Raw genomic sequence first — 24,979 nt, forward strand, 5'->3', positions numbered from 1 at the left:
TGGGGGTGCTCCAAGATCTTGCTCTCATCTACACAAGCCAGCAAAAGTTGCTGATATGCTCAGGACCTGCAATCTCCCTGTCCATCAGCCATATATTGACATACCCTTTAATATTGAAGGTGAATCATGAGACAGAAATCAGCTTGAGAACAGTACAAGCTAAGATGTTGGAAGTAGTTGTATGAATTGGTCTTTATGGTAAGAGTTGGCACATATTGTAAAGGATGAGAGTCTCTGAAGCTCTGGGTAAAGGTAGGATATAGCTCCTTTGTGGAGAGAGGGGATAAGGCACTGTTTTCCAGGAAATAGCCTCTCTTGTTTACACAGTGTATCTACATCCATGATACTGTAGACATTCAGTCTATATGTAGGGGATTCAGTGTATGAGATGTACATATACATATGCAATTTACCAGACATACTCCTTCTTGTCCTCCTCCACAAGAAAGAGTATGACTTTAATAGAAAAGACTGTAACAAGCCTTTACAAGTTGAAATTTTACATAACCTTGTAAGTTATATAATTAATCATATGTTTTGAGAACATTTAGAACTATGTACTCCTTCTAAGAAAAACAATGTAATCAGTCCTACAATGATCTGGGGTACTGATGTAACTCTTATAAGCTGAGCTGAACCATTCACTTTAATTTTATACCATATTCCCTATTCGTGACTCAGTTATATCCCTGACTCAGAGTGATGTAAATGTGAGAAATGTGACAGTAATGTTGTTGAAAACAACAATGACATTACAAACAATGTCTCCCCCACAGATGTTGCAAGCAACATGGCGTAGGTTAATGACATCTGTCTGTTGCTTTGTATGTTGTTCTGAGTAAGTAGGATCAGAAAAACAACTTCTTCCTTTGTGAAACAGTTATCAAAGATGGTTCATACCATGCTTGATGTGCTGTTCCTACGATTTAGAATCCTAGTGTAAATTAACTCTTAACAAGCTAAGCTGAAAGCAAAGCTTTAATCTTATACCATGTTCCCTATTTGTGACTGAGTAATGCCCCTGACTTTGCCTGAGATGTGACAGTGATAATGTTGGAAACAACAATGACATTGCACATGTGCCCTCAACAAATGTTGCAAGCAACATGGGGCGTAGATTGATTACGTAGGTCTGTGACTTTGTGTGCTGTTCTGAGTTAGTAGGGTCTGAAAAACAACTTCTTCCTTTGTAAAAGTGTTACCAAAGATGGTTCATACCATACTCAATATGCTGCTCAATAAATAGGAGAGGAGCCCTTTGTCAGAGAGGAAGAATAAAATAAGAGTTCAGTTCTGAGAAAACAGTTCTGAGAGAAATCAGAACGCCTCAGAAAATGATCAGGCCCACTCTGGTTAAACTATTCCAAGAGTGAAGTTCCTCATTAATGGGCACCTGTCAGGCTTTTTGAGGCTTGAGATCCGAGTAGTTAAAGGGTGCCTGGAAGAAAACTTACAAGAGCCATTATTATGAGTCCTCATTTATAAATTGTAGAATTTAAAGAAGATGGCTGGTAGTTGTAGAATATAATAGTATCCTAAAGAATATTACATATTTATATCATGCCAGCTAAATCTTTTAAATATCCGGAAGGGGCCCCCTAATAAAAATTGACTACTTAGTTTAAGATTTCTGACTTAGTAATGATAAGATAAATCAAAGATAGAATAATGGTTGTTCTAAATTAAATTTATAATGTATTTGTATGCATATCCTAAAGGCATATATGTTAAGGGTTCAAAAAATGCTTGTTTGCTTCTAACAGATGCACCTTTTGTCCCCCCAAATGACCAAGACTTATGTGAACTTTGGCTTGAGGGAGATAAATTTTCTCTCTGTATCTTTAAGTGATAGTAAATCTCACTAGATTTTTTTTATTGTGAAAATCTATCAAAAGTACATTATGGGCCTTCAGTGCCTCATTTTCTATTTCATAAGGAGTGCATTCCCTTTTCTGAGTTTCTCAAGCTTAAATTTTTACATAATGTATCATGTGACTCCTGTCAATAACTAAAAGAACTAGTTTCCTCAAGTCTGTCTAGAAATAAAAACCTAGGTAAAATCAATAAAATAACCTTAAGTTGTTAGATTTCCTTCGTGCCAGAAAGCTAAGATTTGTCTTATACTGAAAAATTAACTATTTTACACAGAATTTTGTAGAACCAAATACAAGGTTTTGAGGGATTAAATAGCTCTGCATTATCTTTGAGTCCCATAGGTTTTTTTTTTTTTTTTTTTTTTTTTTTTCAATCTTACAGCAAACATTTTGAATGGGGAGCGTGTTGGTCTTAGCTGACTTTGTCTATGCTTGCCATCCTTCCTGACCCACCTTCAAAGTTATGGATGCATTCCAAACTGATTAAATGGGTCACAACCTCTCAGAGAGGCCAAAGCCAGCTGGTTCCAGTCAATTGTATACGTAGCAACAGTGCCTGCTGTCTTTTCATGGGAAATAGCAAGAGGGCAGAAGCATTCAGAGACTTGCAGGTCTGGGCAGTCTGCTGTACTGTTCCCCATTTTCTCAGGGACAGTGATTTGATGCACATTTTATTTTTGCCCTGGGCAAGGTTAGTCTTACTTCAGTCTACAAAGCCTTTTTTGAAAGGGTCCTGGAGTTGAAGGTATAGAGAGAGGCTGCCTCCTGTAACATCTGCTTCAGGTTACTATGAACAGAACACAGGAGGTAGGTGCAGTTTACCACCAGTTTTGCAGCAGAATTACCCAAGACTCAAGGGAACTTCTGGTTTGTTTGCCCCAATTTTTGTCCTGTCTCAGACTTTTTAAGTGAAGAGCAGGGACACCATACTAACAGCCTAATTCTCTTTCACTTTGTTGCTTTTTGTTCAGTTAAACTGGCAGGCAAGCCTGAAACCAACCTGAACCCTCTTCCCATTGAGCTGCTCCTGTTAAGAGAGTTCCTAACAAATCTGCCTTTGGTAGACTATAAACTAAAAGCAAAGTTATTTGCATTAATTCATCCTACAGGTCTTTGGCTTCTAAAATGTTCAAGGTTCTCTACCATCTGTATATGTAGTATAGTTTCTTGTCTCCAAGTATACTTATGGTCAACTTTAAATGATTGGACCATAAGGTAGAGAAGACCAGCCCTAATGAAAATATGGCTGTTTCCTGAACTTAGTTCTCTGTTGTACTGCTGTTCTTTAGTTATGTTTGTTTTTAACTCTGAAACAAACTCATGATTTAATTTTTTTTCAACTATAAATACCACCTGTGAATGAGTTGTTGTAAAACTATGAATTTTCTAAGGCTATTAATTTGAAATAAATTCGAAGTTGCAATAATAGTTGTTTATTAAGTATTTACCTTGTGCTGCGTCTTTAGTAAGGTTTCTTATGTTCATGCCTACTTTATTACATAGATTAGACATGACCCATTTTACAGATGAGCACACTAAAATTCAGAGAGGAAAGCGACCTTTCCAAGTTTACATTGTTTATCTTAGTTCCTAACCTTTTCTTTCAGATAGTAATTGACAGCTAGGAGATCAAGGAAAGATTCACCAGAGAGAGCCTCATAGCCTACTTCAGACTGATAGATTGACACTTCCTTTAGGCAGATGGACAGAAGCTACCTTGCTCTGCAGAGTACCTGTCCTTCCCCCATGCACTCCTAATTAATAAAGTCAGAGTGATGTAGGCCTGACAAAAAACAATTCATTTTGCCTCAACTTTCTTTTTAACTGGAAAAACATAGGCTGAACCTCAGTTTCTGCATCTGTAAAGCAGAATATAATGCCTTCTTCACAAATCTATAGTACTAATCAGATAAAGCGATGATATGGGAATACTGATTATAATGCATGCTCACTGAAGAATGCTTAAAAATACGTAGTTGTTTGAAATGTCATTTTATTCTGTTTATGTTAACATAAGATTTCCTGGGTGCTCCAGGGCGCTTTCACCCTGGCAGGAGAGTGGTTAAAAGTTACAGGTTACAGTATTCTTCAGTTTCCCGAAGACTGCACCATTATTCTTTAGTGCCAGCTTTGCTTTTTAAGTCCTGTTTTTTCCCCATGGCAGAAGGTGAGTAGATGTTTTCCCTTCTGCCCTTTCCATCCTATAGCTCTCTATTCTTTCACTTCCCTTTTGTGATTTCCTTAAGTGCTTTTAATGACTGCTTCACACTAGAATGATATTCCCAACAGGCACTCAGTTTGTAACTGCCGTTCATAGCTTGATGTGAACTTGTGGCTGACCTCAGGGAAAGCTGTGCTATAGGCCATGGGAACTGGGAGAGCAAGGCTCTGCTCTAGCCAAGTGACACTATGGATCCTTGAGCATCTGGCAGGCAGCTGAAGGAGTGATTCTGACAATTGTGCTCATGCCTTCTGCCACCTTGGGTTTAATATTTCTGCAAGTCTGGTCTGCAGAGAATTAAGTCTGGGTAAACTTAAATTTTCCTAAATAGCAACAATCAAAGTACAAAGGAAAACAGAAACAGATAATAAACAGGGCAGCTAGCAGTACATTTTCACAGTGTCTTTCTTACCAAGAGCATAAATGGCACACCCTTAGGACCGTGCTTCATATAGCTAGAACCAACCATCCATTATTCCACAGCCTGCCATTTGGGGATCTAGACTGACACTCAGAATTTTTGTTCTCCTGTGTTCCTACCATGAGGCAGGTGATTAACATATGGGAAATAGAGGGAAATTGCAGATCCCTTGAATCTTAACTCTACAAACCTTCATTGCCAGTCTGGGCTATGGCAATGAGTCAGGAAACTTGGCTTCAGGGAGTAGCTCATTGTCTAGAGGAAGAAAAGTCAGGTATCCATACCAGGCTAATATTGCATGGGAAGCACCTATGGTGGTAGTCCAGGTAATGAATTTCATGTGAGGTTCTTCTTGCCCAGTCTAGTGTAACCCTCTTGAATTGCACTGTTTTATCCAAAGCTACACAACCAGATTTTTGTGAAGGCTTCCGGTGCCCACCACTGTTCATAGCCTCTGCTCTGAACTCATCTTACTCAAGTTACACTCAATTTTCTAGCCTTTGGAATGAATTCTTATCCTTCCTAGGCACATGTCTCACTTCTCAGGACTGCCATTCTGCCTTTCATTAAGCTGCTTCCAGCTCATCTTGTCTCTCCAGCCTTGACAGTCTCTATTTCTCCTGCTCCCCAGTAAACAGTGTAACCACTACATTCCCTTTGGCCTCCCAGCAAGATCTGGATTCAGAGAGTCTAAGGACACATGATGAGTTGACTCTGTAGGCTGAAGTGGTCACAGCTCAGTCTTTGTGGAAGCTGTAAACTCAGAGATTAGTTATCATTTGGGTAGGGAAAGAAAGGATATGGATATTCCACACTGTAGTAGGAGAGGTCCTTGTTATGACTTGTTAACAGCTGTTAAAACCATCATTGTGAAGGAGTTTAAAACTGAAGCTGCCACGAAGCTGTAAAGATTATCTGTGGATTTCAATGCCATTACTGTTCCTACCAGAGGAGAGGGGAGGCTAAGGGAGGGGAAGTTGGAATGAAAGAAAGAAAATAAACCTCTAGTATGGAGTGATGTTAGAATCTTGGAGATTTTACTTTTACTTTGCTTTGGCTCTCCTCCTCCAGACAGTTCTTAAATTCCTGTGTTAGGTCTACTTTGAGAGTCTTGATTTAAGCCCTAGGAAGAATGTCCTTTACAACTGTGTTGTAACTGTTTGTAGCAATTAAAACAAATATGAGATAGTGGGGAGTTGCCTTGCTTTTCACAAAGACCAGTGATTCCCAGCCTTGGTTGCTAGACTACTACATTTAATTTTCCAGAAGAACTCTTCAGTGGGCATCCTCTTCAGTGGGCAAGGAGATGCATGTGACTAGCTACCAGTGGCCTTAGGCCCAGCAAGGTCCCAAGTCCTGTCAGAAATTATAGACTCTGGAGAGATGGCTAAAGAAGCAGTTTGTGAAGTAAATAGCCCTCTTACCAACTAAACATAAAACAAGTACTTACAGGCTTTACTTAACTTCTGTAACAAGAGTTATCACTCTTCCGTGCTTTATTTATTTATATATTTTTATTTATGTATTTCAGCTAAGAATCCTTAAATATAGTTTTTATAGAGAAATGTCTTTGTTGTCTCACAGCAAATGACCTTAAATTTTTTAAAAATTCCCCAAAGAATGTTCCTTCTCTCCTGTCCTGGGCTGAGTGAAGATTGCAGTGGAATGTTTTACGTAGTGAGTGGGTTGGGAAAGCAAAAAGATCTATGTACTTTGTGTTAACTTTTCATGCAGTGTAGAGGATCTATCTGTAGTGCATTTCCTGTTCTATATTAAACTTGAGACTGATTAGAACTCAGAATGAAAGACCTTTAGTTCTTTAGTCCTTCCAGGAAGAAGGGAACAGAGCAGGATATACTGGAACTCTAGTGTAGGCAGGGCACTGTCTCTCATATCATTCATAAAACAATGATTGCTTAACAGTGTTTCCCATGTGTTATATGCTTATATGTTCATAAAGAACCTGGAATGTCACTTGACTATTTTACAAGCAAGGAAACTGAGACCAGAGGAAATAAGCTTTGCATGGGGTACCCAGTTAATAAGTGAAAGAACTAATTTTGGAACTAATTGTGCTTCCTGCTCCTCTCAGGCTGAAAGGTTGAAAACTTTGACAGCATGGAGCCCTGACCTCCAGGATTGTTGACAGTTTGACCTTCAATTCTGCAGTCTTAGAGACTGCTTCATCCTTACTCAGGGCATATTCCTTGGCACTCCTGCGCGTATTTGGACTATTTCATCTGTCAGGGCCTATAGAGAGCTACTGCTTTGTAGGTATCATAAATAAGTATCATGACACCCAATTTATGTTGAAATTGAACCATCAACAGATTCTCCTGCATATGGATGAGAAAGTCTGAAGTGATAGGTTTATGTCATTTTGATGTCCCAGCAGAGCTGGCTTCAGGAAAACTGAGAGGAAAGCAAATGTGCCTTTTGCGGTCCTTACCTGTTTTTAATACCCTGTGCTTCTACACTAGGCCTGGCCCTTTAAAACTGGCCATTTTTTCTTTCCCCAGAAAAGCCACCACTTCATCCCTCCAACTTTAGTAATTATGTTGCCTCATCTAGTAACTCATCTATGCTTATGTGGTTTATGCTGATCCCATGGCCAGTTCTCATCTCATAATATGTATTAAATTTTAACTCTACAGGTTCAAGCAGAATAAAACTTAAAAGTGCAGTACTTTATAATAGAGGTAAATTTCAGTAGGGACTTTGAGTTTAATAGCTTCTGGAAGACCTTTTAAAAGTAGTGAAGGCCTTGGATGTTTTTCACATGCTCTCATCTTTTGTATTTGTTACTTCTCTAGTATGCAGGGCAGTTTTAGTTCAGAGCAATGGCCTTTGTTTGGTCTAGAGACTGGGTGTTGGCATGCAGTAGGTAGAAGGCTACAGTTTTCGGTCTCAGTGTTTCTCTCCCCCCCGTTTTGTACTGTTATGAATTGGGGGTCTTCTGGTAATGACAGGACTAAGTTCTGTCTGTCATCTGACAGCACTGAACTGCAATCCAAAAAGAGCCTCTGGTAAGACTGGCTGAAAGCACCTGTTTTATATTCATCTTCTCAGCTGACCACAGTAACCTGCCTCCCAGTAGACCAAATGCTGCTGAGTCCATGCTTGTCATCTGTATTCTCCTCAGCTTCTTGAATATTGGAACAGGGTAAAGATGGAAATTGCCTTCTTACTGTCTTCTCCATTTCCTAGAGAGACCTATAACAAGAGTGTTTATTGCAAAGGGCAGGAAGGATAGGGAAGTAGGATCAGACAGAACAGGGACTCTCGGTTACCTTCTACAAACATTTACTCCACGGTTAACACCCATCTTGAAGAAGATGTTCTACAGAGATACCTGTCTTACTGGCATAAGACACTTCCCCATGACTTCCTCTTTTACCTACATAGAGGTCTCTTAACTGCCTCTGGCATTAGCCTAAGACAAAGATAAGTGAGTCTGACATTGACAAAGTGAGAATCCTAGACTCTGATTAGAAGCAAGCTTCACTTACTCCAGACCCCCAACATCAACACATTTAGCACCTGACACTCTTTCAAACTGAGTCTTAGATCAGTGCTGGTAGCCTGATGCCTGCCTGCCTCCCTCATGCAGACTTTATATTGAGTTACCACTGGGTTCTTTCTTTCTTTCCTTTCTTTCTTTCCTTTCTTTCTTTCTTTCTTTCTTTCTTTCTTTCTTTCTTTCTTTCTTTCTTTCTTTCTTTCCTTCCTTCCTTCCTTCCTTCCTTCCTTCCTTCCTTCCTTTTTTTCCTTCCTTTCCTTTCCCTTTCCCTTTCCTTTTCCTGAAACATGTTTGTGCTGCCTAGGGGAATGTTGCACAGAATACAGCCTGAATATTTTAAACATAGCTCTAGTTCACATTTTGGAGTTCTGGCAATGTGGTAGACACCATATGGAGCTCTGACACCCTTCTCATCATCTGTCCTTTCCCATCCACATCCCCCATTTTCTTAGGAGACACTTCAGGTATGACCCATGAAAAGAAGTATTAGAAGCTGCTGCTGAGTCACCTTTTCTTTCAGCCAACTCTCACATGCTTTATTTTTAGCCATTCTGGACTTCCCACTGCTCTTTGACCATGCCAAGCTGTTTCACATCGTCAAAAGAGTTTATTCAAGCTGTTCCTTCCACCTGGCATGCCTTCCTCTTGACCCTGTTGTCTTCCTGGAAAATACCAATCCATCTGTCAAACATGAGTGACAAAGTCATTTCCTGCTTGTTAAGTAGAACTTACCACTTCTTCCTTTTCTCATAGCATGAAATCTACCTGCATTTTTGCCAGCTGTGAGGTTCTTAACTGTATTCTGCCACCTTGTCATTTGCATATAGTAGGGGCTCAGTCACTATGAGGTAAAAAAGACTTCAGTATAGAAGTGACCTGAAAACATTTGAATTTGGTTGAGTGCTCATTATTAGGGAGTATGTTAAACACTTACCATCTTCTATTTGATGTAGTATTTATTCAGTTATAAAGAGTATCCTGATGTTTTCCCTTTACTGAATGTCTGTGACACTTGCACCCATCATTCTTAATCCCCCTATCCTGCTTCATTTTACAGTACTTTCCACGATTAGTTTGTTTATTGTTTCCTCATTGGAAATTATGCCCCATGAAAACCAAAACCTTGTAGGTCTTTCTCACTGCTATAATGCCAGTACCTATTAAAGTTCCTAATGTATATCAAATGCTCAATAGTAAAAAAATCAATGACTCTTTTATTCACAGATAAGAAAACTGAGGCATAGAGAGCTGAAATAGCTTTTCATACAGCTCGGTTGAAAGACTTGGTTGGGAATCCTGGTTTTACTTCCAAGTAGGTGGAATTCTAACATCTTCTTTAACTTTCTTTAAGAGTTCTCCAAATAGAGTTTAGTGCTGCCAGGAGAGGATCTTTGTTTCTGCCTTCAAGGCTTACCTTCACACCTTTTACCTTAGCAGCTAGATGAGAGATATGTTAGCAGGAAAATGTGTTCTAAGTACCAGGCATGCTACTAAATACTGGTTGAATGAGAACCACATTCATCCTCCGAAAAACTCAAGTGTCAAAGACTGACATTTACCATGTAGTTATGTTAAGGCATGCTGAACCTTTAAATCTCTGGAGCCTGAAGGGCAAAGCAGGACTCTTAGCAGACTGTCTTCATCATTGGTTCCCTGAAGTCAGACAAGGGACATCATCTGAACTTAATTCAAACTTCATCCTCCACTGGGTAGAGAGAGAATCTGCTACAGGCTTGAAGGATACTCTTATGGAACTGAATTAAAAAGAGAACTTGGTGCCTCTGACCCTGAACAGACAGGACTGAAATTGACCTTGAGGGCCTCTGTCCTAAGTCTAGGGGAAGGTGTCTTGGTGGTGGGTCTTTTGAGTAACTCTGCTGAAGGTTTCAGTAACCAAGCTGAGAAATGGCTCCCTTCCAGCAAGGTTATAACAGGAAAGTTTAGACTGGCTACAGTTGTAAAAACTGAAGGAAAAAACAAAATCTAGCTGCACTATTTTAAAAATAGGCTATTGAGAATCCCCATAGCATGAAGTTTTCTAGTAATTGGTACCCAAAGTACATTTAGTCTGCCAAGACCTTGGAAAATCTTTAGCATTAGGCATTAGCTGGAAGCTGGCTGGATAGATATAGGCAGATTGACTTCACAAGCAGTACCCTGATAGACTGCCTGGCTCATCCTTGAGTCCCGTGCCTGGGGTTATAAACAAGGGACAGGCCTTGATTGTAGTTAGAGTTCTACCTAGCTCTGGGACCTTGAGTTGGCCATGTTTTCAGAAGTTCTTCATTTTCTTCATCTGAAAAATGAAATGTCAATGGTATTAACACAGGTTATTATGAAAACTGTAAAAATGTTGATTACCTCAGTATCTAACAAATAATCACAACATTCATTTAGTGAGTGCTTATATCCTTCTCCTTTTTTAACCAATATGGAAACCTTAATAGAAAGAGGCATCTTACTCAGGCTAGTACTGATAATGTGTACTGATTGGGATCTTGAAGCTTAGTTATACACTTTTTCTCCTATTGGTCACAACCACAATTCCAGCCCAGTTCTCCCACAACTGGATCTAAGCTTCAGCTTACATTTCATCTGAATGGAAAAAAAGAAGCAGTAATTTAAGCACCCCTTTGTCTTCGTCATGGCCTGGATGGCTTATTAACATCCTTACCTCTCTCTTCCCATAGGTCATTAAGGTGAGGAGCAAATAGTTTATAATCTTATAGTTTGTGTCTGTCTTGAGAACAGCTTGGAACTGGATTGCAGAACATTGAAAGTTGCCAAACATTAGTTACTGTATAGGGAAGTCAGATAAGAACTTTTTCTCTGGAGGTAAATTGGTTTTCCATGTTTCCTTGTTGGGGAGGTTAGACATAAGCTTGCTTCTGCTGTGCCCTCAATAATAACAGTTTTACCTGTACTATATCTGTCCTTTACCAGCAAGACTGTTGTTTATAAGATAATCATTGTTTATGATACAACTTCTTTTTTTTTTTTTTTTTTTTTTTTTTTTTTTTTCTTTTTTTTTTTGTCCTTTTGAGACAGGGTCTTGCTGTAGCCTGGGCTGGCCTGAACTGCCATGCCTTGAACTCACAGAGATTGCCTGCCTCTGCCTCCTGAGTCCTAGGTTTAAAGGCATGTACCACCACGCCTGGCTCCTGTTTATGATACAACATTTTAAGCCACACTTGGTGTAGTGATTATATATACTGTGTAGTTCCAGTGACGTTAGAAAAGAAAATGGACTCTGTGTTCCTGTACCTATAGAAGTAAATTCTTAATATATGTGAAATACCTGGACAATATCTCCAAGACTGACAAATGACCACTGTTTGCTGGGAAGGTTTCTCAGAATACCAGTATTTTTTATGTGGTTGTTTTGATCATTTACGTGTTCATTCATAAGTCCAAGTGTATTGGGCACTTACTTTGTGTCAGATGTTATGCCAATATTCTCTGTCTCTTTCTGTCTCTGTCTGTAGATAGATAGATAGATAGATAGATAGATAGATAGATAGATAGATAGATAGATAGATAGATATCCATGCATACACACATATGCACATGCACATGTATAAATATGTGCATACACATATTTATAGTCTCTCTATGTATATATGTATATATATATATCAAGCTCTCTATATATGTTAATCTCATTTAATTCCTCTCAGTAATTCTTCAAGGTAGTTACTAATTTGTCCTCCATTTTCAAGTAGAAATGTAGAAATCAAAAGCCTTAAGTGAATCAAAAACTAGTAAGTAATAGAGCTGTGACTCAAAACCAGATATTTCTAATTCCTAAATCAATGTCCATAACTCTTAGGCATATGAAAAATAGCTCTAGTTCTTTAAGAGTTGTAATGCTTCCAACTTAGAACATTCTACAGCTTCTGGACCTTGCCTCCCAGTTATCATGGGACTCAAAGCTACTGAAATTATATATATATATATATATAGACACATAAACACACACTACTATTCATACAGCGATAGGATTAGGTTAGGTGCATTTATTTATTGATCCCTTTTCCCTCTTTCTTTGGTAACTTTTAAGATCTAGCAGGTTGAAGCAACAGGAAATTTGAAGCCCAGCATTTTATTAAATCTTACCTTCTAGATTTTTATTAGAGGAAACTTGAGAGGTTTGGTTTTCATTTTCATATGCTAAAACAGATGAGAAAACTGGGTCAGGTGGTCTCCTAAAGGTTCAGGAATCAGGGAAGGTAAACCTGTGGGTCATTTTCTGCTTCTAATTCTTTACCGCCTGGAGCTGCCTGGGCCCTGATAGAGGGTATGGAAAGGTTCCTTTCAGTTCTCACCATAGGAGATCATCAGTGATGTGAGATCCAGCGCTGTTGGGAGAAGGAAGGGAGGTTGCAAACAGCTAATATAAAGGCAAAGGAAAGGAAAACTTACTGTCCCCATGGCATTTGCCTCCTGGAAGTTAATTCAGAAAGAAGGAGTAAACAGACACATACATGCACACATGTGCATACACACATACAAACACTTTATTTCCATACTAGCTCAGCTTCCCACATAACACCTTGAAACCATCCTGTTAATGACAGAGGTGTGGGGAAAATGGGTGTTATACCTGTATGAGTAATAACTGTAAGTCAGTTGATTTCTGTAGCACATTTTAACAATAATGCATCGAACCTTTAAAAACATGTCCTTGGCTTATTGGAGAACTATCTAATTCTAGGACTGATTCTAGGCCTAAGAGACACGTAAGATAAGCCTGGAAGATTTTGTAGTACCATAAAGTAAGGAAGAATTCAAAAATAAAGTCCATGGTGGTAAGGGTATGTCAAGGGAAGCCAAGAAACAACTAAGAGCTCCCAAAGGCCAAAGCTGAACAACTGGATAAGAAAAGAGGTAGTTTTATATTATAATCCAAAGTATAAAATAAATGTCCAAAGTATAAAATAAATTGTAAATAAATGAATAGGCAAGTAAATGAGGGGACAAATCTCATATTCAAAAATAATTCAAGTAATTTATGTTCTTTCCAGGGAATATACTGTATGAAGGGGGAAAAGTAACTTTACTATGGAAAGCTTTGATAAGCAGTACTGACACCAGTGGTCATGGTTAGCTTCAGCAGTTTAGTAGCTAAGTTATATTTAACTTAAACCTTGATATCATGTAATGGTAATAGCACTTTAACTCTATAGTTTTTCTTCCAAAAAGCTCATAATCATGAGCAAAACACCCAACAGATCCTGATTGAGGAACATCCTTAAAAATACCCAAGCCAGTACTTTACCATTAAGACTGGTACAGTCATCATAAACAGGAAAAGTCTGAGCAGGCATTGTAGTCACCAGGAGCCCCAGGATTCAAGACAGCTAAATGTAGTTTCTTGGAACAGAAAATAATATAGGGAAAGACTAGGAAGATCTGAATCATTTCTTGTTGGCAATTGGGAAAACTAGGTACTAGCTTTAATTTCTTATAAATCTAAAGTTTTTCTAAAATTTTAAAATCCATTTAAAAAATTTAAATGTACCTTTTGATCCAAGAGTTTCCCTTGTGGTATTTTTCTTTGGAAATTTTTAAGGATGATTCATCCACATTGATGTATGTCACAGAGATGTGGGAGATAGGGAAAAAAGATAAAAACAATTTAAATATCCAATATTTGATATGCTACAGATATACAATTCAATCATGAATCATAATCTTATAGAAATATATTTCTTGATGAGGAAAGATATTTGTGATTGATGGTTTGATGGAAAAAGTTATAAATGAGCTTAGGAAATATGAGTCAATTGTATAAATGATATTTTGTAAATGCTAATATATTTTAGTGTATTAATGGCAATTATCCCTGGTATAATGGTGATTATCCCTGGTATATGGTGCTATGGAATTTTTTACAAAATAGAAGCAATACCCATTTTGTATAGAAAGTAAAAAACACCAAAAAGGAAAAAGTTACATTTTGAATTTTTTTTTAATGGCTGAATTTGCTGGAGAGATGGCTCAGCAGATAAGAGCACTGGTTGTTCTTACAGAAGACCCAGGTTTGAATCCCAGCACCCACATGGCAGCTAACAACTGTCCATAATTCCAGTCCCAAGGGATCCGACAGCCTCTCTGACCTCCGTGGGCGTTGCATGACTTGGGTGCACTGACCTACATTCAGGCAATACATGCATACACATAAAATTAAAAAAAATAAATAAATGTTCTAAATCTGACAGGAACAAAGTATTCAGTCCTGAAGAAGCAAGTTCTGAAGCAGATGAGGTACTGGCAGGCTTAGCCTACCTGTTACTTCATTCATGTACTTCCCTGGCAGGACACTGGCTGAGCAGGCCAGTTGTCATCTTCCATAGAAGCAGTCCTCTACACAGGGGTGCCACCTGTGAAAGTGTCAGACAGGCCCCAAGATAGAGATCAGACTTAGCACTTGGTCCGAGGCCATGCTGGAAACCAAGCCTGACTCAGAGGTGCTAAATAGATCTGTAGAGTTTAGGTGAGCTGTGAGGCTCAGAGACACATCCAGATCCCTGTTTCCTTATTTAGGACTCCCACTCTTACCTGGCATGTCTTTTTCTTTTTCATACTAAAAACACCAGTGTACACACCTTCCATTCCACTATAAAATTCCCTGATGGTGGGCGTAGTTATTCTATTCTTCAGGTACAAAAAAAAATGAATCTCAAGCCAGGCATGATGGTGTACACCTTTGATCCCAGCACTCAGGAGGCAGAGGCAGGCGGATCTTTGAGTTCAAGGCCAACCTGGTCTAAGTAGCAAGTTCCAGATCAGCTGGTTCGACTGGAAGACTGTCTCAAAAAAACCAAAACAAACAAACAAAAAAATCAAAAATCTTAAGTGGCAGCTACTTGTTATAGGCTTGGGAACAAGGGGTTAGAAGATTAAAAACTCACCACTTTCCCAAGTCTGATTTCATTTATATGGTTTCTGGAATCTAATTGTTTATCCTAGACATATAACTTACAAACTGTGAACCTTGAGCAAATCATGTAGTCTCCTTGGGCCTCAATTTTTTCTTCCTTGGAATGGAGATGATGCCTACAGAAACTATAGTAGTTCCTTAGTTCTTATCTATACAGTGGAGATACAAATACTGAAAACTGCTGAGTTTCTCTCAACTGAGAGTTTAGAGAAGTTATGTATATAAATTGCTTATCACAACTTATGGAACATTAAACTAGTCCTCTGTAAATGATAGCAATTATCAAAGGGGAGAAGGCTCACAGGATAAACCACAACTCAGTGAACAGAAGGGCCCTTTTCCTTGTCTTTGCCATGGCTTGAGAAGGAAGATAAGAGGCTGAAGCCAGGCCGTGTTTTAAGAACTACAGGAAATTAGGAACTCAGGTCTTTTGCTCAGACCACAGCTTATTTTTCAGTCTTTACTAAGTGCTAATCAACCCAGTGTTTGGCCTCAGCCAGAAGAGGTAGTGGAACTTGACCAGGCTTCAGGATAGATAAAGTGTAAAGAGAAGAGCAAGGACAGAGAGAAGCCCTATAAATGAAAACTAATTAGCTCAGGAAGTGTTTAATGTGGAGAGGAGCTTAGCTTTTGTCTGGAGTTTTCCTAAATTTCACTTATCATTTAAGGTATCCCAGTTTCTCAAGTGAGGAAAATATATCCTAGCATCACATAGCAGAAACAGAACTAGAATAGTAGTCTTCTCATATTCTTTTCATTTAACCCAGGATAAACCAGGAACATTTTGCTTTATTTCATATTTATACCTTACTAGTTTCACAGATTGAAAACTAGTAAGTTACCATGCCTTAGGTAGAGCACCACAATAGCCTGCTTGCTTTCTGCCCACACTGTAGAGGCAAGTGAGTGTGTCTCATGGAGGAAGGTCCCTGGATCAGAGTGTATGGTCCACCTCCCCAGCAGAGCTGACATACTTACTGGAACTAGGCAACTGCTTCTTCACATACTGAAAGCTCAAAGCTTCTTTTTGAAGAATAGTACATCTGTCTTTTTGAATCCTAACTGAATCTAGCCTTCCTCCCCTGTCAATACCTCTTAATTTCTCTATTCTCTTGAGTTAAATAATCCTTTTATAGCAATGATTAATTAATAAATAGCCAAGAACTCAGACACAAGTGTTGCCAAATCAAATTAAGTTGTATTACATGCATAGGAAAAGAAATTACTAAGCTTGTGAATTCAGAGTTCCTGCCACTTCATTTGTTAACTTCCTCTAGCTCTGGGGATAGAAGCTGAGCCACCTAACTATATGAATTAACTAAAAAATTACCAGGCAGTGAAACCCTTCTGCACCATACTCCCTCTGTCAGCAGGTGTTTAGGGCTTAGTGTGACTGGAGCTTGCTGTAGTATACTTCTGACAATTCACATTCACGGTTGCCATAGCAACAGAAAGCATTTCTCTAGTGGGACTCCTTGACCTGTTTCTGTAACTACAAATCCTATCCTAGCCAGGGAGGCATGAGATCTCACATCACTATCCAGTCAGGATTTAGGAGCTCCAAATTCCTTTCACTAAATTTTTGCATCCCTTAAAGGAACTTAAGGAAAAGTAAGAGCCTCCTTGCTCTTTTTCAGGTTAACTCCTCAAGTTATATGTCACGTTTAGCTTAATTACAAGGATGTGACTGCTGACCTCATGTTGTTTGCATGAATTGACAAATCAGTTCTTATAGCCAGACCACCTAGCCAAACCAGACTTGCTTTCTGTTAGCTCAAGCTTGATTTCATTTTTTTTCCAATTCAAATAAACATATTGGTATTCACCTTGCAACAGCTATCTTCTGAATTTAAATCTTAGTAGAACATACAGATAAAGCATGCTACCTTGCCAAGAGTATATTGCCTGGGTGAAATAAAAAATGGTCTTTTACTGTTTCCCACTTTGCTCTCACATAATCCCTCTAAAGTCATTGCATGTATGATTCAGTGAGAAGAGAGGTGTGTATGTGTGTGTCTTTTCTGAAGTGAGAGTGTCTAAAAAGAGAACCTAGAGAAAGTCATTTTTAGGGGAAAAAAAACTGTATGGAAGTTAAGGACCTACAAATCCTTTAAGATTATTCATGCCCAAATGATCCCAGGAAAGTCGTCATGTACCACCAGGGAATGTGTAACACAGCTTTAAAAACTACCACTTCTAGATACAGTATCCTCAAACAAGATCAAGTAGTGTTTGAGCAAAAGCCCTATGACTAAATTTCACTCAGTGTCTTGCCCTTACCAGCACTGTTAGGGCAAGGATTTTCCAGACACCTGCCACTTAGCATGCTACTTAGAATCACTGTGTTTCCTTATATCTGGAGTTGTCCTTAACAAAAAGATGAGGACTGGGGAGATGGCTCAATGACTAAAGTACTTGCAGCTCAAGCATGAGGACTTGAGTTCAGTTCAGATCCTCAGCTCCCATTTAAAGCCGGGTGTGGTAGTGTATATCTGTAACCACAGAGCTGGGCAGTGAGACAGAGAGATCCCAAGGACTTGTTAACCATCCTTTCTAGTTGAAATGACAAGCCCCAGGTTCAGTAAACATTTCTTAGAAACTAAGGTAGAGAGTGATGGAGGACAACATTGATAGTTAACCTCCAGCCTCCACATGATCACAGGGATGCGCACACCTGAACACACACACACACGCACACACACGCAAACATACGAGTGCACATACATGTACCACATATACATTAAATAAAAAAGAAAACTGTTTGCTCTCACATACTTGAATTTGGAGATAGAAGCATGCTTATTCTGGAATATAATAGTTTCAGATGCCTAAACAAAAGGTATTGAGGGAAAGTTAGGAGGCATGTTTTGATTCAGGTGAAAAAAGACAGGACCAACATGTTTTCATTTGTTTTGCATGAAATATATAAGCTTTGATAATACTGTAAGGTATATAGCATTACCATGAGGAAAGTGATATTCAGAGAGGTCAAGGAATTCACCCAAGGATTTAAACCTCATCATTCTGATGATTTCATGGTCATTATATAATGCTGTCCCCTCTTTAAGGACCTCTGTAGAATGAGCTGTCTGCTGAATGCCCCAATTCATCAGAAATTATTATTCAGACACTGAAAATAATCTCTGAATCCCAGTCTAGTTGTAAATCTACATGTGACTGACAGATATTTCAGGAGAATAAGTACCTAAGAAAGAAGACTGTACTACCTCACTGAAGAAAGTGCATATTTTAGAGATGGTTTCAGATAAGATCTTAGGAACACACACTCATACACGAAGTGAAAGCAAAGTATTGAGGGGAGCAGATAATCCATCCTCACTGATGAGATTATGGGTAACCCTCCAGAGAGACCATACACAAGATGAGTAAGCTGTGTTGCATGTTTGATTAAGATTCATTTCCATTATCATAAGAATGCTTTCTTTGAAGATTCTATTCTGAAAAAAAGGTGTCTCCTCAACCCCTGTTTCACCTAAACTGTGAAGTCTATATGGGTGACTACTAAGCACATCTTATTCATTGCTAAGCCTGGTATCATGCCTAATACAATAGTAGACAGTCAATAAATACTTAGCAGTTGAGGAAATCAGTAAATGATATGTCAGAGCCACAAGGTCTTGTGCTTTAAACTGTGAGAGAAACTATCTTTCAGGCCCAGGAACACATCTCTCTTAGGGTAATGAGAATAGATTTTTGTCAGTCATGAGTTCTGACCTTTTCCCTAAGCTACTCTCCAAGCTTTATAGTAAAGGATCTGACAACTGGAAAATAATTTATGTATAATTTGATATTTGGGGGTGGGGTTGTTGACCTCTTTAAGACTATGATGAAAATCATAGCCTTTGAGAAAGACAAAGGGACACACATACAAAATTCTGAATACAGTTTCAGTAGGTTCATGAACCCCTTATGTTATCCCAAGAATGCTAAAAAGTGAACTGCATCTTAAGTAAAGGCCATAACAACCACCCAGCCTCTCATATTAGAAGTCGTACTGGTGGGAAAACAAAAAGAAGCTTGCTCTGGATATAATACCAGTTTCAGTTCTGCTTTGATTCTGACTAAAAGCTTTTGTAAAAGCCCCTTTGTTCCCTTTGGGACAGATGCCACCAAATACTGCTTTAAAAACAGTCCATTGGCCAGCCCTTCCTACATGCACTCTTTATTCCATGACTGGACAACCAACAGGAAAAGAAAATAGAAATAGGGCAGAGATTGGCATGGGGAAGATCACTGAGTTGAGGCTTCTAGCTTCAAAGACTCATTTACCTTAACCCGTTGACCCTTGTCTTAAGTGTTTGCACCCTTAGAAGATTACTAGAGGTCCACTGCCTAGGATATTTTTCTTACAGGCTCTCCCAGATTGATACAAAGAAGATAGGTCTTATATAGACAAAGATAATCCCTTGTGAAATGAGAAATTTCTAGGTGATGGCTAGGAGCTGATGCACTGAAAACCTTTTCTCCTGTACCAGGTCGACTGTTTTAGATTTCAGCCAAAATGAAACGTTGATCTTAAGGACCTAGTTGGATTTGCATCTCTCAGAGCTTCATTCTCTTCATCTGCACAATGGGGACATAGAATTCCAGATCTAGGATTGGAGTGAGGCATGATGGAAAGGTTGGGTGAACAAAACCAAACTCAGAGTCCCCTGGTTCACGGTAAACATCAGGTCAAGCTGTTTTAAAGACCTCTAGATGTGGAGGAGAAAAATGTAGGCAGGCTTACTACTTTTTCCCTCTAAGTGTGCTCACCCCCTGCTACCTTTCTTTTTCTGGAACTTCCTTCTTGTCTCTGTCTGCTATGATGGTGTTCTGTTTAGGACCAGACCAGAGGTGCTTTAACCCAGCAGCTGCAGTACTAGCCATGCCTTTGGCACTGTATGTGTATGTTTTGGCCACTGATACATTGACATCTGGAATGCTCTGGTTATAGCAATAATGGCTGGGTCTTTTTTTCAACTCTATCCCTCCTGTCTTCTCTTCCTATTGTTACTTTACTTTTTAGAAGTCACGGTTGAAACTTCTGTGTGTTCTTCAGTGTACAACTACTGATATGCAGTCATTTGTAAAATAGTATTATTGTACTCTCATATACTCTGGTGGTGGGGGAGAATAAGTTGCAAAATAATAGAATCTGGTAAGACCTGGGAAGGAAGTGAGATACACAGAGAGAACAATCAGTGAGTCCTACTTAGGTAGAGTACCTTCTCTGGATACTGACTATGGCACAAGTGAGAACTTGGCTCTTACTCCTGTGAAGAAGCCATTGATTGCTTCTCCTTGTTTTTCTGTCCTAATGGTAGGTGACTTAACACTTAGAGGAAATCAAACTCCTGATTTCCACCTTCAGTTTATTTTGTTAATTAAATTTTTAAAAGCTGATGACCCTCCCAATACTTATTGAATACCGGATGCTGTGTATTTTACAAGTATTTTTATTTAACCCTCTAATAACACGGGATAGTAAGTTTTTTATTTTCATTCTTCCTATAGTTAAATAGAAATCAGAATTCAGAGAAACTAAGGCACTCACCTGTGGCCCTACTGGTCAGTCCTGGTTTTTAGGACCAAAAGGAGAGTCCAGATTTGTCTTGATGAGACAGCTGATATCATCAATCCATGTACTGTGTTGCCTCAGTTTCTGTGATACCTTAACTCATCTGGTTCTCCTTTTTCTTTGTAGTGGTGCCAGTGAAGAAGAGGATACATGAAGGCTTACCATTCCCCATGGAAAATCACCCCTTCCCCGTGTGTATGTGACAGCGTGTATGTAATGGCTTCTGATTTCTGTGAAAGCTGCCCAGCAACAAATGTCCTTCCACTGGATATGTCCCTAGGTCCACAGCAGGCACATATCTCCAAGGGATAACCAGTTTATGCTTACTGGCTGTATGCTCCTTGTTCTCTTGTGCTAGGTCAAGGAAAAAGCCCCTTTGATCAATCTGGAGGGTTCTTCGGGTAGCCCCTCAATGGCTGCTTTGAACTTCCTCAGGAAAGCCAATCCCTGTAATATTGTGTAAGTCAATGGTATCATTTCCTTAGAAAGATCTGGAAAAGAATCAGAGGCTTTTGTCTACCTACAACAGAAAGCCCTTTCTGTTCATACTGAAGCGTGAAGCAAATGAGGGCAAAGTGGAGCTGGATTGTGTAGTTAGTTTCTCATAGACCAGTTCTACCTTTGTGCAAAGGAATTAAGGATGACTGACTTGAAAATGGGGTTGGAGAAAGAGTTTAACACTAGAAAAATAGAGATATCTTTAGAATGTGAGGTTATCCAGAACTTCAGATTCATAATTCACTTCACTGCTATGGAAATGAAAAAAAATCATTGAAGAGGTAAAAGGGAAATGATGGGGTGGTGGGGGCAAAAAAATCTGGCTGAAACCAGTGTTTCAGAATTCAGATTATCCAAGTTTTCAAGATGGTCACTAAAGCATCTGATAAAACCTGAATTACTTGGGTGAGCTCTACTGGTTTTAAGGGCTTGTCACAACATGAAAGACTGGAATGTGTATTGCCAAGTGGGAATTTTCATTGTAGGATTTTTCCAGTCCTACCCCCAGGTTAGCGTAAGGTGACTTCAGTGCACTGTGAGAAGAATTCTTGCCACTCCCTAGCTGGCTGGATTCAGCTTCATCTTCTAGCAAACATTCCTTCCTTTATTACAACTGGAATCCTCCCTCCCCGTCCAGCAGACCCTTAGCTTACCTCCCATATCCTGACTCTCAAGTAACAGGAGCAGACATACCTGGAGTTGGATTCCCTGGCCGCCTTCCACTCCCAGATCACAGTTTCTTACAACCAAACTTTGACCACCAAGGAAGCAATTACATGCCCAAGGATACCAAACTGTAAACTCGTACACATGTATCTTCTTCTTGAAACATCTGTTTTTCTTAACAAATGATTTGAAGTCAGAGGATAACCTTACTTTTTTCATAAAACAATTATGTTATGGAATGGAATGTTCATACACTTAAACTGTTAAGATGAAATAGGAGACTTGGAAGGTAACATTTGCTTGCAAGTGGGCACTGTGTTCCCTCTTCTCTGCCTTTTGATACTTCCATGTTCACTTTGAAGAATACTGTTGGAACTGTATCTAAGCAGCCTTGGAGTTGCTGCTGACCAAGGTCTACACTTGCAGTGCCTCTGAGGCAGATCCAGGGAGTCTACCTTGGGGGAAATTGCCCTCTGCCTGCCTACTTGCCTGCCTATGACCTGTGTACCTATCACAAAGCTTTAGGACCAATTAATTGTGTGTGTGTGTGTGTGTGTGTGTGTGTGTGTGTGTGTGTGTGTTCGTGTGTGTTCGTGTTCTGAGGCAGAAACAACATGCTTCCTGTAGGAGTCCTATTTATATCTTTGTCAACCCTGTGCATGCTGTGAAGTTATTTATTCCTTTGAGGCCAGGAAGCTGCCAAGCATGCTTCTAGGTTAGTGTTACCCTAGCTCCCTGCACATGTAAGGATACTGGGATAGAGAGGAGTCTGAACTGTTTAAAAAATGGTCTTTCTTAAGGTGGGCTTGATGGCGCACACCTTTAATCCCAACACTCCAGAGGCAGAGACAGAGGCAGACAGATCTCTGTGAGATCAAGGCCAGCCTGGTCTACATAGCAAGTTCTAGGCCACCTGGGGCTACAGGAGACCCTGTCTCAAAAAAGCAACAACAACAAAATGCTTTTTCTCAAACTGGTGGCTAGTAAGTGGCTAAGACAATGTTGATGCTTACTTATTCATGACTGGAGAATCTAACATACCACTGGTTATAGTCTCCAACTATATCCTATAAAGAAGGACCAAGAACCACTCTTGAAAGAATGTAGACTATCAGAAGATTGAAAAGACTTGTCCTTCCACACTAATCACTGTTTGATCTTCAAATGGTAACTGTGTGTTAGTAATGGACAGATCATTGGCTCTCCATACCTAATCATGCTATTACCGTAAATCAGTATTTGGAGAATCCATGCATTTATGCAGTGGCTATAAACATATATAAAAATATGTGCCAACTGTCTCAGTAAATTATCATATGTGTGTAATCCTCAAGGAAAGCGCTTATGCTTTTACTTAGGAAGGATTTCAGACTTGCTTTATGGGCTCCTGCTGTCTTCAGCACCTGATAAAACTTTAACCAGGGAAACATTAACCACAGCACAGCAGCTCCTGCCCAGGTTCCTAAGTTCCTGCTGGTAGCATTTATCAATGTTAGAACTAGGATGCTTCCTACAGTGGCACCAGCTTCCCCACCAGAGTGAGGGTCTGCTGCTTGTCCTTATGCCCTATCACCATAAGGCTTCCCACCTGCCAGGTCATTGTGAGTTAGAGTGTTCAGTGTTGTGTCCTGACCCGTCTGTGAACATCAGGATCTGACTAAATCCCTAGAGAGAAGTCATCAAGCGATAAAGGTAAATGAATGTCTCCAGAATGAGTCAGATACTCAAAGCAAGTCCTGGCTGCTTTCCAAATATTGAGTTTATGGATGCTAAGAGGAATTTGCTCTTTGATTTGCTATCATTAAATCCAGAGCAATTCCAAGAAGTGCTTGCCTTCTCAGCTCTGCCAGCCAGGGAAAGGAAGTAGCCTAAGGAGTAACTGTGAGCCAGACCCTCTCTAGATGTACAGAGGGCATGTCATTTGTCTGCAGTTGTCCAGCTAGGAACCATTGCAGCCAGTTTTGAACCCAGCTTTCCATGAATTATTTTTCAAAGAGATGTCAAAATTGCCTTATCCCCATGCTTTAGTGAATGTTGTAAATACTCACTGCTTACTTGAGCTTGTCTCCAGGAGCTAGGGGAACCTTTCATTTTTGGTGCCAGCCCTACAAATAAGAGGCTTTTTGGCCTTCAAGGGTGTAGAAGTTTTCAGAAATATGAAGGACATTCTTCTTTCAAACTTTATTTTAAAATACCTGCTTCTTCATTGTTGTTGAATAAGAAACCACCAGGTCTGTGCTCTGGGAGAATGTTCCGGTTCACATCCAGTGACTCTGGACTCTTCTGCTTACGCTGACACCATGTGTGTGTGTGTGTGTGTGTCTGTCTGTCTGTCTGTCTGTCTGTCTGTCTCTGTGTCTGTGTGTGTATGATAAAAAGTGAGGTGTGTACACACACACTCATTAAGAGCTAAGGAAAACTCAAAGCAGCGCCTCCTGATCTTGCATGCCACCACAGAGGTTTCTTCAGCTTAATGGAAGTGAAAACTGGGGTATAGGTGCTGGCTTTCATAAACTCCCTGGTGGTAGATGTCCACTCCTAAAGCACTGAGCCACAGTGACAGCCCAGAAGGAAACTGCACTCCAGCCCTTTTCCAACATGCCTGATAACCTGGGAAATGTAGATGCCTAGTCATTTTGGTGACTTGACCCATTTTGGTCACTGCATTTGGGCCTAAGGATACAGCTGAAGAACTCATAACCTTATAGTAGTCATGGAGCTTCTGAAGTCCTTTCTCCCCTCAGAAAAAATGTACCCTTGCTAATTCCTGAAAATCTACTCTCACATAATAGCTGTTCAGCACACACTTTTCAGTAAATCAGTTGCATGCTTACTGTGTGCTGAACACATCTAGATTTTTCTGTTCAAAAACAACAAAAAAATCTTGGGGCTGGAGAGATTGCTCAGTGGTTAAGAACACTAGCTGTTCTCACAGAAGACCCGGGTTCAAATCCCAGCACCCACATGGCAGCTGACAACTGTTTGTAACTCCAGTTCCAGGGGATCTGACAGCTTCTTTTGTCCTTTGCGGGTGTTACACCACACGGGGCTCACTTACCTACATGCAGGTAATACACACATACAAATAAAATAATTAAAAATGTCATCATAATGCTGAGCGTGGTGGCACACACCTTTAATCCCAGCACTCGGGAGGCAGAGGCAGAGGCAGGTGGATTTCTGTGAGTTCAGGCCAGCCTGGTCTACATAGTGAGTTCCAGGACAGCTGGGGCTACAGGGAGACCCTGTCTCAAA

The 24,979-nt window shown here is 39.7% G+C and overlaps 1 protein-coding gene across 3 annotated transcripts in view; it reads left to right on the forward strand.

The window, feature by feature from the left end:
• Trim44 (tripartite motif containing 44) overlaps positions 1-24,979 on the forward strand; it is a 154,765-nt gene that overhangs the window by 88,228 nt on the left and 41,558 nt on the right. For 2 of the 3 annotated variants that reach the window (XM_029555712.1, XM_008852382.3), the window contains one exon: positions 20,687-24,580. The exons of the other annotated variant lie outside the window; for it this stretch is intronic. Coding sequence is in view for 1 of the 2 variants with exons in the window: in XM_008852382.3 (XP_008850604.1) it covers positions 20,687-20,714 (28 nt within the window). In the remaining variant the exon portion in view is untranslated. Of the gene's footprint in view, positions 1-20,686; positions 24,581-24,979 lie in introns of those variants that run through there. 3 annotated transcript variants of the gene reach the window in all.

The sequence above is a fragment of the Nannospalax galili genome, unplaced genomic scaffold (assembly GCF_000622305.1).
Source record: "Nannospalax galili isolate Female #2095 unplaced genomic scaffold, S.galili_v1.0 scaffold126, whole genome shotgun sequence".
In the NCBI taxonomy this organism is placed as follows: Eukaryota; Metazoa; Chordata; class Mammalia; order Rodentia; family Spalacidae; genus Nannospalax; species Nannospalax galili.